At 41.2% G+C, this 23,639-nt stretch overlaps 1 protein-coding gene and 1 pseudogene across 7 annotated transcripts in view; both read left to right on the forward strand.

The window, feature by feature from the left end:
• Positions 1-23,639, forward strand: part of CRACD (capping protein inhibiting regulator of actin dynamics) — a 255,700-nt gene that overhangs the window by 201,452 nt on the left and 30,609 nt on the right. For 5 of the 7 annotated variants that reach the window (XM_019740144.3, XM_074324517.2, XM_074324516.2 and 2 more), the window contains one exon: positions 22,744-22,879. The exons of 1 other annotated variant lie outside the window; for it this stretch is intronic. In XM_019740144.3, coding sequence (XP_019595703.3) covers positions 22,760-22,879 — 120 coding nt within the window. In that variant the 5' untranslated portion in view covers positions 22,744-22,759. Of the gene's footprint in view, positions 1-22,741; positions 22,880-23,639 lie in introns of those variants that run through there. One more of the 7 variants, XM_074324518.2, reaches the window with a different exon arrangement.
• LOC141568319 (ATP synthase F(0) complex subunit C2, mitochondrial pseudogene) lies at positions 371-2,809 on the forward strand (annotated as a pseudogene).

Here is a 23,639-nt window from a genome sequence, read left to right on the forward strand (position 1 = left end):
CTAAAATTCATATGGAAATGCAAGGGACTCAGAATAGCCAAAACAATCTTGGAGGGCTCACACTTCCCGAGTTAAAAACTTGCTACAGAGCTACAGTAATCTAAACAATATGGTACTGGCATAAGGATAGCTATGAGGTCTGATAAAAAAATACAGTGAATGTTTAAATTAAAAAAAAAAAAATTTATTACAGTGAAAGACACATTGCCATTAATCCCCCTCAGAATACTCCCCCTCACTTTGAGCACCTTATCCTATCGTTCTTGCCACTTTCTGAAGCAATTTTGGAAGTCCCCTTCAGGAGTGTCTTTAGTTGCGCTGTTGTGGCTGCCTCGATGTCCTGAATTGATTCAAAACGTTAACCTTTCACGGTCATTTAGACTTTGGGGAAGAGCCAGAAGTCACATGATGCCAGATCCAGCGGATGAGGACACATCATAATATTTTCATTTGACAGAAATTGCCGTACCAGAAGCAATGTGTGACACAGAGCCTTTGTACTGTGATCACAAAATACAGTGAATGCTGCCGCTGAGTACCATCCAACGGAAAGGCAGGGATCTTCAATACAAGAAGCAGCACATCGAACCATAGTAACAGTGTGTGACAAGTTTCAATTTGTTCTGTGCAGTCAACCGGGTGTGAGCTACTGTTGAGAGACGGTGTGTTTTAAAGTGTGTCATAAATCATCCTCCATCATGATTATGCTCTGTGTCACACATCACTTCTGGTATGTGGCAATTTCTGTCAAATAAAAGCATTATGGTGTGTCCTCATCTACCTTATTCACCAGATCTGGCACCTTGCGACTTCTGGCTTTTCCCCAAAGTCAAAATGATTCAGGACATCGAGGCAGCCATGACAGCACAACACTCACAAAAGAGGACTTCCAGAGCTGCTTCAGAAAGTGGCAGGAACAATGGAATAAGTATTTTGAAGGGGATTAATGGCAATGTGTCTTCCTATAATAAATATTTTTTATTTAAACATTCACTATATTGTTTGATCACTTCTGATATATAGCTCAATGGACTTGAATTGAAAGACCAGAAATAAACCCTTATATTTGTGGTTAGTTGATTTTTAGTGACAGTGCCAAGACAATTCAATAGGTGAAAAATAGTCTTTTCAACAAATGATGCTGGACAATGGATAGCCACAGAAAAAAGAATAAAATTGGACCCCTTACCGCATTTACAAAAATGAGCTCAAAATGGATAACAGATCTAAATGGAAGAGGTAAAACTATAAAACTCTTGGAAGAAAACAAAGAAGCAAATCCATGACCTTGGATTAGGCAATGATTTCTTAGGTACCAAAAAGCATAAGTGACAAAATAAAAAATTGATAAATTGGACTTCATCAAAAATAACTTCTGTGCTACAAATGATACCATCAAGAAAGTGAATAGGCAATCCTCAGAATGGAAGAAAACATTTGCATATCACTTATCTGATAAGAATTATATTCAGAATAAGTAAAGAACTCTTATGACTCATATAAAAAGACCAAAAAAAAAAAAAAAAAGAGAGAGAGAGAGAAAGGAAAAGAAAACAGTTTTAGTGGACAAAGGAATTGAATAGACATTTCTCTAAAGATATAAATATGTCCACTGACATATAAAAACCCATTTGGCTCAACATCATTAGCCATCAGAGAAATGCAGGTCAAAACCACAATGAGAGACCACTTCACACCTATTATGAAGGCTATGATATAAAAGACATACACTCACAAGTGCTGAGGAGGTGGAGCAATCGGAACCCTCAGACATTCCTGGTGGGAATGTGAAATGGTACAGTCACCTCGAAAAACAATTTGACAGTTCCTCAAAATGTTACACATAGAATTACCATATGACCCACCAATTCCACTCCTAGGTACATACCCAAAAGAAATAAAAGCATATGTCCACGCAAAAACTTGTACACAAATGTTCATAGCAGCGTTTTCATGATGCACAAAAAGTTGAAACAGTCCTTTCTCTCTTCTCTGCCCCGGGAGCAGCTCTCCTGCCACAGCCCCTCATCCCCTGAAAATATATGCGTGCACCCAGTTTGTCTCCACCCCCTCCTTGGTCAGGAGCACCTCTCAGCTGCTGAGCCAATCGCTGTCTGCAGTGGTGCTGAAACGACCGCCACACTGACAGCTGAGAGCCTCAGCAGCTTGGCAGCCCCGCATACCCTGACCTCATTTATTTCTAGCCACAGCTTCCAAACCAGCGCCATTTCAAGGGACATGGACACAGCAGCCAAGTTCATTGGGGCGGGGCTGCCACTGAAGGGATGACTGGCTCTAGGACTGGAAGTGGGACTATGTGTGGGAGCCGTTGCTTTTGCCAGGAGCCCTTCTCTGAAACAACAGCTCTTCCCTGGTGCCATTCTGGGCTTTGCCCTCAGAGGCCATGGGGCTCTTTTGCCCGATGGTGGCCTTTCTCATCCTCTTCGCCATGTGAAGGAGCCGTCTCCATCTCCCATAGTTATTCTCCTGTGTCTGGTCTGCCCTGTATGTTCCTTTTCCTATGCCTCCCCAGGCAGCCTGGGGAAAGTGGTTGGCTCACGGTTTGACAGAGGGAAGACAAATACATACTGTGTTAATAAGAAAAAAAAGTTGAAGCAATCTAAATGTCCATCAAAAGATGAAGGATGAATACAGAGTGGTGCATCTTCCTATGATGGAATATTTGGGAATAAAAAAGAATGAAATACTGATCCATGTTATGACATGAATAAACTTTGAAAATATTATTCTAATTGAAAGAAGCCAGTGAAAAAAGACTACCTACTGTATGATTTCATTTATACAAAATGTCCAAGTAGACAAATCCATAGAGACAGAAAGATTAGTGGTTCCAGGCACGGAGTAGGGTGAGGAGTGACTGTTAACGGGTATGGGGTTTCTTTTGGGGGGTGAGAAAAATCTTCTAAACTTAGGTGGTAGTGATGGTATATTCTGTGAATACTAAAAATCATTGAAATGTACCCTTTAAAAGGTTGGATTTTATGGTATGAATTATATCTCAAAAAAGTTTTTGTTTTTGAAGGAATGAATGTGGAATTGGAAAGGTCATATCTGGCTGAGGTGATAAGTTCATCTTGGCAGAGGAGAGTAGGGGCTTATTTTCCTCCCCTAAACCCCTAAAATAGGAGGTAGAAGTAGGGTGGCACAGAAAGGGATTATTTTGAAGTAGGACATCATTGCCGAGTAGAGCAGGCTGCCTTGGAAGGGTGAGCAGCTGTGCACGTTTACTTGAGGGCAATGAGCCCCTGCACTGGGGGGCGCAGCCATTTTGATGGGAGAGAGGAGATGGGGAAAGAGATACAAGTCATGTTTGAAACTGCCTGCTTAAATTACCTGCCTGTGGTTGACACCATGCCCTCCTCCACGCGCCCCCACCCTAAAAGCTAATGTAAATCCTACTCTCTATTTATATGATACCCTTATTCAGTAGACACACACACACACACACACCAATGTTAAAGATTTTAAATGATTTTAAATCCTGATCCAACACCTTCACCTTACAGATGGGGAAACTGAGGCTCAAAGAAATCACAGTGCTAGAGCTGTGACTAGAACCCAAGTCTGGCACACGATAATCCTTTTGTCTGGAATCACCCTGTCCCTCGTCCTTACCTCCTTCACCCAGCTCATTCCTCTTCATCCTTCATTTTTCCGAACAAACATACCTTCCACGGCTTCTCAGACCCCCTCAGCCTAGATGAAACCACCGCCCCCCGCTGTTGTTCTCACAACTTCCTCTACCTTTCCATTAGAGGAGGCCTGTATGGGTGCCTTTCCCTTTATCTCCAGCCTCGAGAACTGTGCCTGGCGCATAGCAGGTGTTCAGTGATTATTCATTTAATGAACGAGTACATGAATATATTGATCTTTTCACCATACTGACTCTTCCTACTGGACAAGTCAACAGTCTTCTGATCTATCCTTGTTTCTCACCATGGTTAAAGAGTATTGCCATCCCTCTTACGTGCTAGAAAGGAGAAATTACAGAGTTGGCGTGATGAGACAACATGTCGCCAATACTTCCAGGGAAGCTCAGGCTCCGATTGCCGGTGTCTGTCTTAGGTCACTTGGCCATGATGTTTTTCGGAAGGTGAAGTCAGGAAAGACTTATTACTTTACTTGATCATTTATCCTCTGTCTGTAGGAACCTGGGATGTACTGACATTGAACAGGGACTAGAGAAGAGGTACAAAAACCATCAAATGAATGAAAATTAGGGACTACGCAGGAGAATTAATGAAGGTGGGCTAAATATATCAGGCTGGGGGGGGAAAGAGGTTGATGAATCAGTTATAGCGATTACTGGAAATACAGTATGTGGGAGAGAACAGACCAGGGGCCAGGGTCCTCTTGTGAATGCAGGTGCTTTCACTCAAGATCTATGAGCCCTTAGCCAAGCCAGCTCCTTCACCTGTTACATGGATATGCTGTCTCTTGGGATTATTATGAGGACAAAAAAATGCATGTGGCATTACACTATCTGCTCTAAAATAGTATTTTACAAATGCAGGGTAACATTATTACTGAGATAAAGAGGAGGTTGATAACTAGTTTTCTATTTCCAGAGCATAGGCCAAGACTCAGTCTATTCAGATCATGGCTTTTTCCAGGTGGGGCAACTGAGGAGTGGAGTAGATAGCATGGAGGCCTTACAGAGGTTTGGAGGCGGGTTGGACTCCTCATCCTGTGTGATGTAGGCGCAGAACTGGGCCAAGGCAAACTTTTGACTTCCAGTTCTAAGTGTCTTTGTTTTAAGATTCTGAACTTTCCTCTAATTCTTTGAATTTTTCATGATGTATCCTGTTTATGTCGTAATTATGAGGTAACTGGGTACTTTATAGTCCATTGAGTACCATATATTTTCGTAGACTACCCAAGTCAGGGATGAGCCTCCAAAATGCCACCCAAAATATAATGTGATTCCACCCTCTAGTTTGTTTGATGAGGATAGTTAATTGCTCTTTAGCATTTCATTTGAATGAGACTCACGGCTCTGTTTAGGAAGAAAACTGCTGATCAATTGCAATTGCCCCTGTTGTCATGGAAACAAGCTGCAATGGGACTATAATTATATTTCCTTATTCCTGAAGTGAATCCCTAATGATTGCTATGGCAATTACCCAATATCTATGGTCCCAAATTACATGATGCTTGTCCAAAAAAGACAAAAGAGGAGGAGGAGGAGGGCTGGCCTGAGACATGCGTTAACTGCACAGCTGCAGAAAGCTTTTCCTTCTTTGGATGGGGAGAATCCTCTGTAGGCTCCAAGGTTAGATGATGTCAGTGGTCTTAGAATGTGCCCAGTGCTTAGAGTAGTGACTAGAGGCTCCATCGGGTAGGATGATTTCAGCTGTAACAGAAAACACAACTACTATCATCAACAGTAATGGAATATATTCTCTGATATTTCTGAAAGTCTGGAGGACTTTCCAAGTTCTAAAGAAGCAACGTCAAAATCCAGTCTGATTCCTTTTTCTTCTTGTCCTCGGGGAGTAGGCTCCTCAGGGAGTAGGCTCTTGTCCTCAGACTTGTCTCCTTATAGCCCCAAGATGGCTTGCCACAGGTCCAGGTGTCACATGCAGTTGACCATCCCGGTCCTGTGTCATGTTCTGCAAATGAGGAGAACTTTCCCGGAAACGCCTCCCCCAGCAAACTTTCCCTAATTTTCCATTGTCCCTTTTACACCAGACCTTGCTGCAGACGGTAATTCCAGATAACAGAGCTTAAAACGGAGATGGCTCTTCTTGTCTCCTCCTTACTCTCCTTAGTACTAAATGTACAGTGGGGAAGGGATGCAATAGCATGACCACAGGGCTGACTTAGTTGTGCTTTGCTTCTCACCTTCTCTGTCTACTGTGACCTTCTGTTTCCCTGAGCTTCAGGTCACAGGCCATCAAGCACTCTCCGTCTAGTCTCGATCACGTTTGCAGATAAGCATGGGCAGAGGGCGCTGGCCCTGGGCTTGGGCATCCCAGTAGCGTGAGGTGTGGCATCCTTTGCTCTTAGGAAGCAGCACATGCCGCCAAGAAAGAAAGGCAGCCTCTTGGGAGAGAAGTAGAATCAAAACACCAGAGAGCTGTACAAATAGTTGTCCGTCCACATGGGCTAGGTTGGAAAGGAGAATCAAGATACAGACCCAAAAGCATAGCGTGTCGGTTCTTTTTGGTAATTGAGCTGTTAGCATCAGTTCCCCTTCTCAACAGCACCCTGATTTCCTTTCAGGGAATCCAGTTTGCCTCTCTGTGGGTACCTCTGATAGACGTTGTGCCTGCTTTCTATGTCGGAAGCTAAAAGGACCACTTCTTCTCCCATGAGCACATGACCTAGCCCGGCTAATCAGTCTTTCTCTCCTGGGCTTTGACTTGGCAGGTGGGTCAAATATGTAAGGGATGCAACTGTGACAGCCTTCTGTATACTGGCTCTTCCTGCGCCATGAGGGTTGCAGGGACTGCTATAGGTCTCATCAGTCCTGCCTTTTTCTAAGCCTTGTGATTAGCTTTTGTTCTTCGAGGCCCCACTGTCCTAGTAAATTTTCTTCTACAGTTTCTGTTGCTTGTGACTAAGAACTGTAACTGACACGGGATGAAACCAGGAAAACTTGATGAGAGGGAGGTTTGAAATAGAAGGTGGGAAGCAAAGCCTGGAGCAATTCCCTGGTTTGAGTTGTAGAAAAGGCTCTGAAGAAACCTTTTAAAAAGAAATGTTGAACATCCTTCTGACTTGCCCATCCACTGGCTCCTCAGAGCTTTGCACATGGCCTCCTGTACACGCCTGCCCTGTCTGAAATATACCCATGACTGGAAAATATTCCCCTCTTCCCATCAACATGTTTGCATCATGCTTTCCATTCCCTCAGTGACCTTTCCATGGGAAACACATCTGATAAACTAACTATCCTACTATATTAGTCATTTACTCATCCATTGAAAAAATTTACTCACAAATTTTAGTGTGTAGAGGCCTTTGGGAGAAACAAAGATAATAGATGTGATCCCTGCCCTCGTGCAACTCACAGTACTGTGCTGGGGAGCAGATGTGCCATTATTATCAGAATCACATCTGTGTCGCACTTTAAAATACACAAAGCATTTTTATTTTTGTCTCTCATTTAAGCCATGATTATAGTAACTATAACGTGAAACAGCAAGAGATACATGTATAAGGCTTTCAGTGAGTGAAAAGATCCGTTCCCTCCAGGCAAGCAGGAAGTCTGTGTGGAGTTAGGAAAATTCGCGTTGGACCTTGTAGGGTGAATAAGACCTGAACTGAGAAATTGGCAATGGGCCATCTCTGGAGCCTATGCTATGACTGAGCCCAGAGAGGATATTTGGGGAACTGAGTTGTTGGGTTTGCCTTACATGGTGTTAGAAGTAGGGTGACATTGGATAATAATGGGTAACGCTTACATAAGCACTTGCACTGTTCTGAATGCTTTACATATCATAGCTCATTTAATCCTAACACAAGCTTCATGAGGTAGGTCCTCGTGTCATCCCCATTTACAGATAAGGAAACGGAGGCACCTAGAGGTGTAGTGACTTGCCCAGAGCAGTTTAGAGTCCTATTGTGAGGAGTCTTAAATGTTAATCAACAATTGTAGCTTCATATGGTAAGGTTTTAGCAAAAGGGAACCACCGGAGGGTTCTGAGCTGGTGATTTAACAGCTTTAAGATGAACAGATAGTTTGAGAGACACGGAAGTGGAGAGGACTTAAGTTGGAGATCATTTACAGATGTCAATCATGGTACAAATAGGCTGGAGGTGAAACCAAGGCAACAGTGACAATGAGACACTGGCCCTGCAACCGCCCGCAGCCATCCCTCCGCTTATTTCTGAGATTTCCCACTCATGTCTTCTTATGTGTTCAAGAACGAATCGTCTGAGCCTCCCCTGCCTTCCTGGCTCAGCAGGGATTGCTGCATGCCAGGCACTGACTCTCAAATGATGCAGGAAAACAAAAGTTCTTCATACTACGCCCGCATTGTGTTTATAAGTCTGAAATGGTTTCAAAATAATAATAAAAATAAGATCTTCTCCTGAACAAAGCTTAAAAAGTGTGAACTTTATATTGTTTTTAGCATGGTCATTAGCATAATAATCCAATCCATGTATTACAGCAGAGTGCAATAAGCAATCCAGGCCTTAGCTGAGTTTCCTGAAATCTTTCACAGCGTTAAGGTCCTTCAAAACATCCCTGTATTTTGGCCGCTGTGTTGCCAAAGTGTGCCCAAGAGTACTGTATTATTTATTCTTAAGTAGCTTCTTAGCGCTTCTAAGTAGATTTATGACAGGCCACCTGTCTCTGGGTAAGTAAAAGAGAGGGAGGTGATGTAGGAGAGAAACAGTGGTGTCTCTTTCCTGCTGTCCTTCCAAAGCCATAATGACTTAGATCCAAGGACTTAAATGTAATAAGGTGTAGGCAGAATATGACCCCCTAAGAAACTCCAAGTTGGTCTTAGTGCTGATGCAGCGCACCTTCTCTTAGAATGAGAAGCCTCTGGTTTCCAATTAATCAGACCTGTTTGTGGTATTTAAACCTTCTGGGGTGGGGGGTGGGGTTGGAAGCCAGGGGCCGTGCTCTGCGCATCAGAAACTAGGATCAGTTTTTCAAGCATTCCACCTCAAAGTTTCCCATGGTTTTAGGCAAACACGAAAGCATTCGCTTACTCTTCTTCCTCCCTCTTCTCATTTCCCTCCTCATCCTGTCTCCTCTCTCCTTTTCTTCTTCCTCCTCATTTTCCGTCTTTTCCTCCTCCTCCTTTTTCTTCTTTTGTCCTGGAGTCTCAATTAATCTTTATAGACAGTAACTGTTTAATTTGGGTAGAGGATATGGAAGTAACGTCAAATCTTTGGTGTGAAATGAGGACTTACGGCGCACCTGCTGACTCTGTCAGCCGTGCCTACACATAGTTATGAGTCATAATGCTACAGTCAAACATTATTTTGAAATCCTGATTAATACTCCAGTGTTCGTAGCAGCATCACTCATAACAGCCAAAAGGTAGAAACAACCCAAATGGCCATCAACATGAATGGATAAACGAAATGTGCTATACACATATACAACGGAGTATTATTCACCCTTAATCAGGAATGAAGTTCTCACACAGGCTACAACATGGATGAACCTTGAGGACATTATGCTAAGTGACATAAGCCAGACACAAAAGGACAAATACATGATTCCACTTACATGAGGGACATGGAATAGTCAAAATCATAGAAATAGAAAGGAGAATAATGGTTACCAGTGGCTGGGGGGAGGGAAAATGAAGAGTTGTAGTTGAATGGGTGTGGAGTTTCAGTCTGGGGTGACAGGTGGTGGTAATAGTGGTAAAACACTATGAATGTACCTAATGGCACTGAACTGTATACCTAAAAATGGTTAGAATGGTAAATTTTATGTTACATATATTTTACCACAATAAAAATATCTCAATCAGTATTATGTAAATAAGGAAAAAAATTCATGGATGCTGGCATCCTATGTGGTGTCCACAGATTCGGTGTTTAAATGGTAAAATTGGTTCACCTCCTTTTGTATAAGGTTTGCAGTTGTGGGTGAACTAGGAAGGACTCTGTTAACGTTACTGTCTTGTCATGGCCCAGCATCTTTGTTTCCAAAGAAATCCAGACATCTACTAAACCCTGTGTTAACAGGGAAAGACAGTCAACAAGTCAGGAGCCTGAGCTCTGCTTTCAGTTCTGTCTTATTTTTTTATTTTTTTTGAAAAAAAAAAAAGTACTTTCCTGAATTTATTCAATGTGTCTATTTTGAGCACTCTCTGTGTGTACAAAACAAGGCAGGGCAAACAAATTTTAGACTTGACTCTTGCTAAAAACCTGCTATGGCTTCTGGATTCTCTTAGGCTGAAGACCAAGTTCCTTAGTTGGCCTCCAAGACTGAATAGGTTGGTTCCTACTCACCTCTATAACTCATCTCCTACCCTTTTCTTTAAAAAATTTTTTTATTAGTTTCAGGTGTACAAAACAATGTAATAGTTAGACATTTATCATTTATATCCCTCGCACAGTGATCACCCCCCTTCCCCATCTACTACCCCTCTGACATCGCACACAGCAATTATATTTCCACTGTCTCTATTCCTAATGCTGTACTCTGCTTCTTGTAACTACACACACACACACACACACACACACACACACACATAATTATAGTTGACATTCATTATTGTTCAGCTTCAGCTTCAGGTGTACAGTGCAGTGATCAGGCATCTACATCATCCCTGAGGTGGTCTCCCTAATAGGACAAGTGTCCATTGGATACCCTACAAAATCTTTACATTATTGATTATATTCCCCAAACCAATCCGTTCTGTCTTGATCACGTCACTCTCTCTTCACCGAAGTGGACCTCATCTTTGTCCATAATGATCCATGTCATGGACTCTGTGATCACAGAGGCCCATAGGGTCAGCACCGACTGTTGGCTGTGTGAGGACTGACATCTGTCATAGCTGATGCTGCTCTGGATGAGCAGCTCTGCCCCTTTGCTGCTGGGTTTCCTGTGGAGACCCCCTAGAGATGTAGGGAGCAGCAGTCTAGGCCCAGGCACCGTCACAGAGTGTGGCCAGGCAGAATCACGTGCAGGCTTGAGACGAGTCCAGGAGCTCAGGAGTTGCAGTCCTACTCATTGATTTCTACATTGTTTTTGAAGGATTTCGGAATGTGAAAGGACAAATGACATTAAGGTCTTCTGCACTGCACTCTTCCCCTAACTTCAATCTGACCTCATTTATAAAATAAATATAGCACTGAGGCTGAGGGATGATAGTAACAAAGAAATAGGAATTATGAAAGCTTTGTGGGAACCCCTGATGAGTTTGGTTTTATTCATGCTGAGTTTGCAGAGACAGTGGGATAGTCAAATAGCAGGGTCCGCTATGTACCTGGAGACACATGGGTAGAAGAAGAGGTATAGTATAGGAGTCAGATAGCCAGTTATGAAGGTGATTGGTAAAGCCGAAAGAGTAGCCTCAGGCTCCCCTACCATCCACGCCTTTGAAAAGACAACCGCGGGAGTCAGTGAAGAGTTAAGGGGAAGACCAAAAGCTGCCCTTCTTGGGCTGATTAGAAGCCTCTGATTAGATGTTTGGAATCCAAACCTCTCAGCCAATAACAGATGTCAGTGACAACAACAACACAGCCAGGACAGAAATATAGAAACAAGAATTACAACATCTCAGCCGTGTCCCTTTCTAGCTATAAGGACCCAGGAACTTATGCTGTTCGGACTGCTGAGTCCAAAGGGACCATTTTCTGGCCTCTGTAATGATGTCTGTGATTCTTCTCTAAGCTTATGAAAACTGTCCATCAGAGACAGTATTGTTCTAAATTTCCAAAATGGGCCTCTCTTCATCTCCTTCTAGAGCTTGCTTTTATCACATATGCTTGCATTCGACTTCGGATCTTGTTTAAATTAATATTACTATTAAATGATGGTACTGACAATCTTTCCATTAGAAATTAAAAATCTGCTGGATTTTAGAGGCCTTTATACTTCTCTTCTCATGCTCAAGAGGCTGCTCTGTGTTCTCGGCATCAGGAGAGAAAAGTTCCCACACAAGCAAGCCCTGTTTCTTCCATTTGAACTCCATAGAGTCTGAGGAAAAGTTGCAGCATTGAGGCCCAGAGGCCCCTCACCTCGTGGCTCACTCATAATAAAAGGAAGGGGGAGGATTGGCCTGCTTTGCAATCAATTGTGAAAGATCTTTAAATGTCAAGAATAAAGAAGTCCAGATGAACTCTGCTAAGGTACAATTTGTGGTGAATTGCTGCTCCACCTCCCAATCACATAACTCATAGTTCCCAGCTGGTTAAGGACATTGATTCCACCAAGCTCTTTGTTCATGAGAACACAGTTTCAAACTGAGATCTCCACACGCACGCTATTCAGTTTTTCTTTTTCCTTTTTTTTTTTTTTTTTAAAGTTATTGGGGTGACAATTGTCAGTAAAGCTACATAGATTTCAGGTGTACATTTCTGTAATCCGTTATCTGTATTGCACATTGTGTGTTCACCATCCAGAGTCAGTTCTCTTTCCATCACATGTTAGACACCATTTACCCTCTTCTATAGCCCCCCTCTCCCCTTACCCTTGGGGTAACTCCTAAACTATTGTCTAAGTCTATGAGTTTTTGTTTCTTCATTTGTTTGTCTTCTTCTTTTGTTGTTTTCAGTTTCATATACCACATATCAGTGAAATCATATGGTTCTCAACTTTTTCTGAGTTATTTTGCTTCACATTATACTCTCAAGATCCTTCCATGTTGTCACAAATGGTACCATTTCGCCTTTTCTTATCACCGAATAGTATTCCACTGTGTATATATACCACAACTTCTTTATCCATTCATCTATTGAAGGACATTTTGGTTGTTTCCATGTCTTGGCCACCGTAAATAAAGCTGCAATGAATATTGGATATGCACTGAATATGTCTTTACGGATAAATGTTTTCAGATTTTTTGCGTAGATACCCAGGAAAGGGATTGCTGGGTCATATGGTAATTCTATTCTTATTTTTTGAGGAACCTCCACACTGCCTTCCATAGCGGCTGCACCAGTCTGCATTCCCACCAACAGTGTATGAGGGTTCCTTTTTCTCCACAGCCTCTCTAACACTTGTTACTATTTGTCTTGTTGATGATAGCCATTCTGACTGGGGTGAGGTGATATCTCATTGTGGTTTTTATTTGCATTTCTCTGATGGTTAGTGATGTTGAGCATTTTTTCATATGTCTATTTACCATTTGTATGTCCTCTTTGGAGAAATGTCTCTTCAGGTCCTCTGCCCATTTTTCAGTTGGGTTGTTTGTTGTTGTTTTTTTGTTGAGTTGTATGAGTTCCTTGTATATTTTGGATATTAGCCCCTTATTGGAGGTACTGTTTGCAAAAATCTTCTCCCATTCAGTTGGTGACCTCTTTATTTTGTCGATGGTTTCTTTTGCTGTGCAGAAGCTTTTAAGTTTGATATAGTCCCATTCATTTATTTTAGCTTTTACTTCCCTTGCCTTTGGAGTCAAATTCACAAAATGCTCTTTGAACCCAAGGTCCATAAGTTTAGTACCTATGTTTTCTTCTATACAGTTTATTGTTTCAGGTCTTATGCTTAGGTCTTTGATCCATTTTGAATTAACTTTGGTACATGGTGACAGATAGCAGTCCAGTTTCATTCTTTTGAACGTGGCTATCCAGTTCTGCCAGCACCATTTATTGAAGAAGCTGTCTTTTCTCCATTGTATGTTTTTTGCTTCTTTGTCAAAAATTATCTGTCCATATTTCTGTGGGTTTATTTCTGGATTCTCAATTCTATTCCATTGGTCTGTGTGTCTGTTTTTCTGCCAATACCATGCTGTTTTGATTATTATTGCCCTGTAGTACAAGCTAAAGTCAGGGATCGTGATACCTCCAGCATTGTTCTTTTTTCTTAGGATTGCTTTGGCTATTCAGAGTCTTATGTAGTTCCATACAAACCTGATGATGTTTTTGTTCTAATTCTTTAAAAAATGCCATTGGGATTTTGATGGGGATTGCATAAATTTGTATTTTGCTTTGGGTAATACGGCCATTTTAACTATGTTGATTCTTCCAATACATGAGCACAGACTGTCTTTCCATTTCTTTGTGTCTTCTTCAATTTCTTTCAAAAATGTCTTATAGTTTTCAGCATATAGGTCTTTCACATCCTTGGTTAAGTTTATTCCTAGGTATTTTACTCTTTTTGTTGCAATTGCAAAAGGAATTTTTTTTCTGAGATTTTATTGTTAGTGTATAGGAATGCAATAGACTTTTGTACGTTGATTTTGAAAGCCAGCAACTTTACTGTATTTGGTTATTGTTTCTAATAACCAAATGGTGGAGTCTTTAGGGTTTTCTATATATAGCATCATGTCATCTGCAAAGAGTGACAATTTAACTTCTTCATTCCCAATTTGGATGCCTTTTATTTCTTTCTCTTGCCTGATTGCTCTGGCAAGGACTTCCAACACTATGTTGAAAAGCAGAGGTGAAAGGGGACAGCCCTGTCATGTTCCTGAACGTAGAGCAAAGGGCTTCAGTTTTTCACCGTTAATTATGAGATTAGCTGAGGGCTTGGCATGTATGACCTTTATTATGTTAAGGTATTTTCCTTCTATACCTATTGTATTAAGTGTTTTAATCATAAATGGATGTTGTATCTTGTCAAACGCTTTTTCTGCATCAATTGATATAATCAAATGATTATTGTCCTGTATTTTGTTTGTGTGATGTATCACATTGATGGATTTGCGGATGTTGAACCATCCTTGTGCCCCGGGGATGAACCCCACTTGGTCGTGATGAATAATGTTTTTAATGCATTGTTGCATTTGATTTGCTAGAATTTTGTTTAGGGTTTTTGCATCTGTATTCATCAGAGATATTGGTCTGTAGTTGTCTTTTTTTGTGTTATCCTTACCAGGTTTTAGTATCAGCGTAACGTTGGCCTCATAGGATGAGTCAGGGAGTATTGTCTCTTCTTCAGTTTTTTGGAAGGGTTTGAGTAGGACAGGTATTAGATCTTCTTTGAAGGTTTGGTAGAATTTACTAGTGAAGCCATCTGGTCCCGGACTTTTGCTTTTGGGAAGGTTTCCGATGACTGATTCAATTTCGTTACTGGTGATCGGTCTGTTTAGATTTTCCAGTTCTTCATGGTTCAGCCTTGGAAGGCTATATGTTTCTAAGAACTTGTCCATTTCTTCTAAGTTATTGAATTTGGTGGCATATAGTCCTTCATAGTATTCTTGGATGATCCTTTGTATTTCTGTGGCGTCCGTGATAACTTCCCCTCTTTCATTTCTGATTTTGTTTATTAGTGTCTTTTCTTTTTTTTATCTTAGTGTGTCTAGCCAATTTTGTTAATCTTTTCAAAGAACCAGTCTATGTATATCCTTGTAGCTGAGATGTGTCTCTTGGAGGCAGCATATGGTTGGGTTTAGTTTTTTGATCCCATCTGCTACTCTGTGCCTTTTTATTGGTGAGTCAGTCCATTTACATTTAGGGTGATTCTTGATATGTGAGGATTTCCTATTATTCTGTCTTTGATTTTCTGTAAGACTGTGCCTTTATTGTTTCTTTGCCTTTTTGTTGTTGTCTGTTATTTCTGTGTGGTGGTATTCTATGATTTTTCTCTCTGTTTCTTCTTTTATTACGTTATATATTTCAGTTCTGGATTTTTTTTTTTTTTTTTTTGAGTGGTTACCATTAAGTTTATGTAAAAGAAAGTTTCATATTTAGAGTATTCCATTTTCTTCAGCATGCTTACTTTCTCCATTCCCATATTCTGGTTCAGTCCTTTACTCCCCCTCATTTTATGTTTTGGTTGTCACAAATTATCCCTATTTATGCTAGTTGAATAGCCACCTTCAGTGTTTCTTGTAGTGCAGGTCGTGTGTTAGAAAATTCCCTCAGCTTCTGTATGTCTGGAAAGGTCTTTATTCCTCCTTCATATCTAAAGGATATCTTTGCTCGATATTATTCTTGGCTCATACTTTCTCTCTTTCAATAGCTGAATATTTTATTCCACTCCCTCCTGGCTTGTAGAGTTTCTGCTGAAAAATCTGATGATAATCTAATGGGCTTTTCTTTGTAGGTTACCGTCTTCTTTTCCCTGGCTGCCTTGAGGAGTCTTTCTTTGTCGTTGATTTTTGACAGCTTCAATACAATGTGCCTTGGAGAAGGCCTGTTGGGGTTGAGGTAATTAGGTGTTCTCTTTGTTTCTTGGATTCGAGGATCCAGTCCTTTCCACAAGTTTGGGAAGTTGTCGTCAACTATTTGTTTGCATATACTCTCTGTTCCCTTCTCTCTTTTTTTCTCCTTCTCGTATGCGCATTATTCTTATATTGCTCTTTCTGATGGAGTCAGAAAGTTCTCGTAGAGTTCTTTCATTTCTTTTAAGTCTCAAGTCTCTTCTTCCATCTGTGTCATTTCCAGATTTCTATCTTTGATGTCACTGATTCTTTCCTCCATCTGGTCAACTCTACTACCTAAGCTGGCTATTTCATTCTTCATTTCTTTTGCTTAGTTCTTCATCTCCAGAAATTCTATTTGGTTCTTTTTTAAAATTTCAATCTCTTTGTTAAAATGTTCATTTTGTTCTTTGATTGTGTTTCTGAGTTCATTAAATTGCCTGTCTGTTTTCTTGCATCTTGTTTAGTTTTTTAAGAACTGCAATCTTGAATTCTCTGTCATTTAAGTCACATATTTCCATGTCTTTAAGTTTATTTTTTGGAGACTTTTCATTTTCTTTCTGAGCTGTCTTGTTACCTTGGTTATTCATGGCTCTTAATGATTTATTATTTCCCTTCCTAGGCATCTACAGGAGTAGGTTCTGCAACAGGTTGATAGAAAGAGGTCTTTCTTTTGTTTTCCAGTAGGTGTTGGTAGAATGTTTTATTTTCTCTCCGACTGCAGCCTTTTATTCTCTCTCCAACTATAGTGTTACATTTTCTCGGCACTATCCTGGCTTCTCACAAAATGGGGGGATTCCCTGGAAGGCGGGCTTCTCCTCTGTGAACAGTTCACCTGGTCATAGGGCGCCACCTCCGTGGGGGGATGTGGAGAGCTTCTAAAGTTCCAAAGCTCTTCCTGCCCCAGATTCAGAGCCTGTGTATTTCAGTGCTCTGTTTACTCCTGCAGGGATCCACCCAGATAGATGGGGACAGGGGCGGGGTGAGTTGTGAGAGGTGGCCCAGAGCAATGGCAGTGACCACCACCCCAGCCAATCCTGCTTCCATGGCTCCCTCCCCTTTTCTGGAACTAGTTGGGCTGTGAGTCTGTGTCTGCGGACCACAGTTCTCAGAACTGCAAATATTCTGTTCTTTTGATCTGACAACGCTACTGTTCTGCTTCTAGCACGGGGCAAGCTCTGGGAGGGTGGGGAGAGGGCGGCTAGTCTCAGTGCCTAAGGCTTCCATTCTCTGCTTGGCAGTGAGGGCTTAAACCACTGTTTTCAGCTTTCTTCCTTCAGTCTTTTCTCCGAGGTCTCTGTCGTGAGTGTTGGGTTCAGCCATGTTGTATGCTGCCCCCTCAGCCCTGTGGGCCATAAGCGGAGCCCTAGCAGTCTGAGTTCTTCCCTCTCCCACAGCTGTGGTAGTTCCGGAATGCAGGAAGCTTGGAGCACTGAGCTAGGTCTGCGTCCTGTGCCCACATGGTCTCCGCACTTCTCCCTTCCCTCCTCCCCTCTCACGCAATTTGCCCACCTTTAGATGATTTCAGTAGTGGGCCTCTTAGTCTTGCCTGTCTGCTGTGCAGGGAGTCCTTGTGGAGTTATAGTTATTCAATTTGTTGTAAATTCCAGGGGAGATTTCAAGAGGCTCACCTCACGTCACCATTTTTATGACGTCATCTGTTACTCAGTTTCAATTCCAGCGTTGCCTCAAACTCTGGAATTTTGGGCAACGTTTTTACCCACACTTTGTTCAGCATCCCCTTTAGAGAACAGGAAAAAACCCATGTTGTAGATTTGTTTGGAGCCAGGACTGGTAACCATAATTACCAAATTTTTAATTAACCAAATTGACAAGGATTTAATGTTAATTTACATTCTGTAAAAGGATTTATTTAGAAGAGATTATTCATTCATGTAACTAATAAACGAATTACCATTCTCCACTGTTTCTTCTCAGAGCTTTAAAATGGGACAAAACCCAGGTATAAGAAGAAAAAGATACAAATGTTTTTGGTCACTTTGAAAAGTGACTATATCAATAAGTAGGTTCTGACATATTGAACCTTAATAAATTTCAAAAAGTTAATTACTTCTACTTATTGCTGTGATGAAGTAGCTTGTAGCAAATGAGGGCTCCCACCAAGAACAACTAGAAATATGGAGAGAATATTAAAACAAAGACGTCAGTTTGAAGGCATCAGATTGCTGCTGAGTCACCAGACGTGAGCAATGAGATCCTGGAGAGAAGGGAAAGCCCACTGAGTTGAGCCCAACTTTCTGCATATTGCTTCTCTCCTGTGGGCAGTAGTTGACTCTTGGTGCAGGGCAAGAGACCTAAAAGGCTGGGGGTGTCTGCCAAGAGGAGGAGAAGGCAGCAGAGCTGTAAGCCATTCATGAGATCAGGAACACAGAAATTAGAGCTTGAGGCTGCCCAGACAGCCAGGACTTGAGGGACTAAAACCCCTAAGAGAAGAAAAGCCCAGAAGAATGAATATAAATCTAGGCAACAGTTTTTCTTTTGAGGCATTTATTGATCTCTAACAGGGGTAGAGGCTGAAAAGTAGGGCAGGGTTTGGGGCAGTCTGTGGTGCTAGAAAGACAAGAAATGGGGTTTGAGACCCACGAAGGAGGAGGACCTTAGGAAATGACCCAGGTTCTTAGCTGAGACTCCAGGAGGCCTATACTCTACAAGTGGGCAACAAAGCAGAGGGAGTCTGAGTCTTACAAAGATTGCTAACCAGCCATGGTCAGCTTAGTCCCTGATTGGATTGAGGTCAGCTAGAGGAGCCAGTGAATCCTCTCGGGAAGGAGAGAACCCAGTCTCTACCATTTTTCATGCATGATGTGTAGAATTCAATTTAAAAACAAAAACAAAAAACCTCCTAGGCAGCTAAGAAACAGACTGTGAAGAAAATAAGATAACAAATAGACCCAAAGGGGACTATGATATCGCAGTTTCAGACAGAGATTTTTAAATAATTGCAATTAATATATTCAGCAAAATAGGTAACAAGATGGAGAATTTCACCAGAGAACTAGAATCTATTAAAAAGAATTAAATGGAAATTCTAGATCTGAAAAACGCTACTGAAATTAAGAACTCAGTAGATAGTTTTCACAGCAGATTGGGCACAACTAAAGAGAATTAAATGAGCTGAAGCCTAGGTCAGTAGAAAAATGCAGACAGAATGATATTGAATAAAAACAATGGCAGATACAGAAAACATCATAAAGACATATGGCTCATGGTGGAAAGTTCTAACTTTGGAAAAACTATTCTCCCATAAGAGGGAGAATAGTGGCAAAATGGGGCTGAAGCAATATTTGAAGAGGCAATGGCTAAGAATTTTCCAAAACTGATGAAAAATACCAAGCCACGGCTTTAAGAAGTAGCATGTACCCCCAGCTGGGTAAATTAAAAGAAATTCATACCTACCTACAACTGCTGAAAACCAAAGACAAAAGAAATCTTAAAATCAGCTGTAAGTAAGATGCACTGCCTATCTCAACAAGCAGTATTATAATCCACAAAAATCTATAGGTAACATCATAAGTTAATAGTCAAATTGAAAGCTTTCTTGCTCAGTTTTGGAACATGACAAAGTCTACCATCATCTCTTCTTTCAACTTTGTGTGAAGACTCTAGCCAATATACTGTGGCAGCAAAAGTAAAAGTAAACGATTAAATAAAACTTTCCTTTGTCACAGGCAACCTGATCATATACATAGAAAGACCAAAAGAATCAACAGTCATATTGTTATAACTAATAAATAAATTTAGCTAAGCCTACTTAATAAGATCAATATATAAAAATCAATTGTATTTTAATATTGTACCAATAAACAATAAAAAATAAAAAATTTAACCTATAACATTTACAGTAGATTCAGAAATATCAAATATATAGGGAAAAAAATCTATCAAAATATGTATAAGACCTCTACACACAAAACTACAAAACATTGAGAAAGTAAAGAGGATATAAATAAATGAAGGGATATCCAATGTTCATAGATTAAAAGATTGAATATTGTAAATATGTCAGTTATCCCAAAATTTACTTACAGATCCAGTGCCATCACAAAAGTAATCCTAGGAATGTGTTAAAGAGAGAGAGAGACAGATATATGTGTATGTTTGTGTGAATTTATGTAAAAATGCAAAGAGACAAGAATAACCATCTTGAAGAAAATCAAAGCTGGAGAAATTAAACTACTGGATACCAAAACTCAATAAAAAGCTATAGTAATTAAGACAGTGTGGGATTATTACTAAAAATACAGACAAGCAGACCTATGGAAGAGAGGCCAGAAACAAATTCACATATATGTAGATCTACTTGCATATTTGCCACTTACTATATGGCAAATCAATCACTGTGTTCAAGCCTTAGTTTTCTCATTTATAAAACAGACTTAATAATGGTGCCTCCTACATAGCTTAAATATTATTTATCAAAAGGATTTCAATGTTAGAGAGGTTAGCACATATGCAAGGTGCATGGCAAATGCTCGATAAAATTTAGCTAGTATTAATATTACCCCTGTGACCAACACTATATAATAATTATTACTAATACTACTATTATTACTATTCATTTTCTCTACTTTTTAATATGATCATCTGAAATTGGGGAATGGGTAAACATCAAATCCTGGGTGACAACAGGAACATTTGGGGTAACAGAAAAGCTGGAGAGTGTTGATTCTTAGCCTACCTGGAAAAAAGAATGGGAGTGCTTCATGCTTTAGTCAAGACTGACTGAAGCGGGGCGGGGGGGGGGGGGGGATAAGGAGAAGGTGAGAGGTATTGAAAAATAGTCGGTAACCACAAGATGGTCATAGGGGTTTGAAAATTAATTTGGGGAACGTACAGAGGGATAGTGGATGGGGGGAGGGGGGTTCACACAGTGTGAGGGATATAAATGATAAACGTCTAAGTTTTGCTTTGTCTTGTGCACCTGAAACTAATTAAAAAACAAATAAATAAATTTGAAAAAAAAAAAAAAAGACTGACTGAAAACTGGAACTTGGCACAGCACTGGTGTAGCATGGACACACACCTGTGAGGTACTAGTAAACATTTTAAGCATCTAAAGTAGACTTGTGCATACATGTGTTTGTGTGAATATCTGAGAGCCTGTGTATGTATATAAGCCGTTTATAGAAGCATTGTGTAGAAATGAAGTCAGTTACCTCTTCTCCCATCTGAATCACAGCCAGGAATCCTAGAGAGAGGTTTACACAGAATATTAAAAGGTTTGCGTCCACAACTCTGAATGAAGAGTTTACTTCACAGCACTTTTAGGTGAACCTAGAAGTTCATTTTGTAACATAGGTCACAAATTCTCTGAGGACACAGACATAATGATGTTTCATCTGCCTCTTTATTCATATTTGTATCCTAAAATAATGCCCCGTATTTCATTAAGTGGATTACTGCTCTATGGCATCGTGTGTTATTTAGCCGAAGGCTCACCCATTATTCTATCTGTGTAGTATCGTCAACCCTCCCCTATCCCAGCCCACATGTCATTTGCATCCTGTCTTCCTCTCCGACTGACCCACCCATACGCTGTTTCACTCATGGGAGGGAACACTCTAAGACCTTCCAGCATTTTAAAACACTTCACCTAGCTAGCATGGGATTGTATGCAGCAGGTCTGAATTCAGTTTCTCACTTTACTACTTCTGTTTGGATGACTTTAGAGAAGGTTATTTACCCCCGGAGTCTCATCTGCAACAAGATGTTGGTGATGAGATAATGAAAGTAAAAGTCAGCACAGTGTTTTCATCAAAGTACGGGGGTGGGGGGGGGTTGTGATTCTGATTTTGATTATGATTATTATTATTATTGCTTAAGATCACACGGCGAGGAGGCTCGCATCCAAGTCTTTTGTTTCTTAACCTCATATGCTTTTTTACCCTGCTGCCTGTAATTTGGCAAATTTGATGACGTAATTTGGTACTCGGTCTTCCCAACTAGCTCTAGACTTGGTTGGGAGCCTGCCCACTACATTTCCGTATTCAGCTCAGAGACACCCACTGGAGGCGTCCCCCCACCCCCTACCCTCCCACCCCTGTGCTGGCTGTTCTCTCATACACTTGGTCACTGATAAAATGTCCAGGTGGGGCCTCTTTCTGGGCAGGGGAGAGTAGAGGTGGTGCTTTCTCCCCCCAGGGGTGCTGCTGGGGTGCCTGCCTTGCCTTACAGAAGGTGTGCGATTCTGCCTGCCCTGTGAACAGCCTGGATGTGTACTCCTTTGCCAGAGATAAATTAGTTTCCAAGATATAATAAGGAACAGTTGGCTTCTGCTGCTTCCTCCTCTTGCAGTTCACCCTGCCTATATCTCACTGTTAGGTAGAATTCTGGACTTCCTTTGAAGTCCAACCCTTCAACTCAAAAGTGTTGATTTGGGGGTACCTACCACCTGTAAGCTTCTCAGTGTGCATGAAGCCTGTCAAAATTGCCCCAACACATTTCTTCCCTCTTTCTCTGAATTCCTTAAGAGTCTCACCAGAGAGAATCTTGATTCCTTTGGTCCCTATCAGCAGTTCTAGTCCTTGTCAAGTCTTTGTTTTAAATATAAACATCTTCTGATTTGATCATAATCTGAAAGAAAAGAAGCTCTTGCCTCTTACTTCCAGATCTGCATGTTACTTAAAAAGGGAGGGTTGCCAAGACTTACTGGGGTAAAACTGACAGTGACAGCTCATCAGGAGAAAGGCTCCTCCAGTAAAAAATTTCTGTCGTGCCTTCTGTCCCGGGTCCTTTACAGATAAATAAGTGTCTGAGTTCTCAGTGAGAGGCTCTGAAATGCTGTTGTGTTGGAGACGTGCCCCCTTATTCCTGGCTCCTCAGGAACGGCTGACCCATAACAGGAAAGGACAGAGCTGGAGGAGACGGGAGGTGGGTGGAGTCCCCCAAATCAGGAGGAGCAGGAAACTGAATTGCCAAAAGGAATTTTATCATCCTAATAAAACGAAGCACATGATTTGCATTCCAGGTCCTTCAACTATTCTATGGGAACCCGGGCGTTGTCCCATGACAGTATTTTTATCCCTGATGGGGGAGCAGAAAGTGAGCAGACAGTTCAAGCAATGTCACAGGACAACATCCTGGGCAAAGTCAAAACTCTTCAGGTAAGACAGCTTGAGACCGGAAGGTTAGAGCCCCAGGAGGGGCCCGGCTACCAAGGAAAGGGGGGAAATCCCCAGCGTGGCCTTGAGTGAATGTATTGGGAGGTCCAGGGGTAGCTACTGATGAGAAGTTTTGTGTTTTTGAAACTGATTCAGTTTTCTAAACCTTCTGTCCACCTGTGAGAGGTACATTGCCACCACTGTACCCACCTTCATAATAGCCCCACCTACTTTTCTCTCACATTGTTCCCTCGTTTTTAAGTGGACATTATGAGGACAAGTACCCAAAAGAAGCTGCCTATTTGTATGAGAGGAAAGGTTCTTAACCTGAGGTGTTGGCCATAATCTGCCAAGTACAGGCTTGACTGTCAGCTGAGGGTTTGCACAGCCTGTGTTCACTTTCCAAAGCTCCATACTTGGACAGTGAATGGTGAGACTCTGATTTTTTGTTTATAAATCTGCCCCCCCGTCCCCCCTGCTGAGACACCTTGTCTCAGAGGAATACCATGAAACTCTTAAACCTGCCCCCTGTTCACACTGCAGAATTGGGCAGTTTTCCTACATGAAACTGACTCAGGTGGTAACTCCTTAATAATGAAAATACAGTTGATCCTTGAACAATACGGGTTTGAACTGCGTGGGTCCATTTATATGCAGATTTTTTCCAATAAATACTGTAAATGTATTTTGTCTTATGATTTTTTTAATGACATTTTCTTTTCTCTAGCTTACTTTATTGCAAAAAATCAGTATATAATACATA

The sequence above is a fragment of the Rhinolophus sinicus genome, chromosome 1 (assembly GCF_057876585.1).
Source record: "Rhinolophus sinicus isolate RSI-liver-muscle chromosome 1, RSI-T2T, whole genome shotgun sequence".
Taxonomy (NCBI): Eukaryota; Metazoa; Chordata; class Mammalia; order Chiroptera; family Rhinolophidae; genus Rhinolophus; species Rhinolophus sinicus.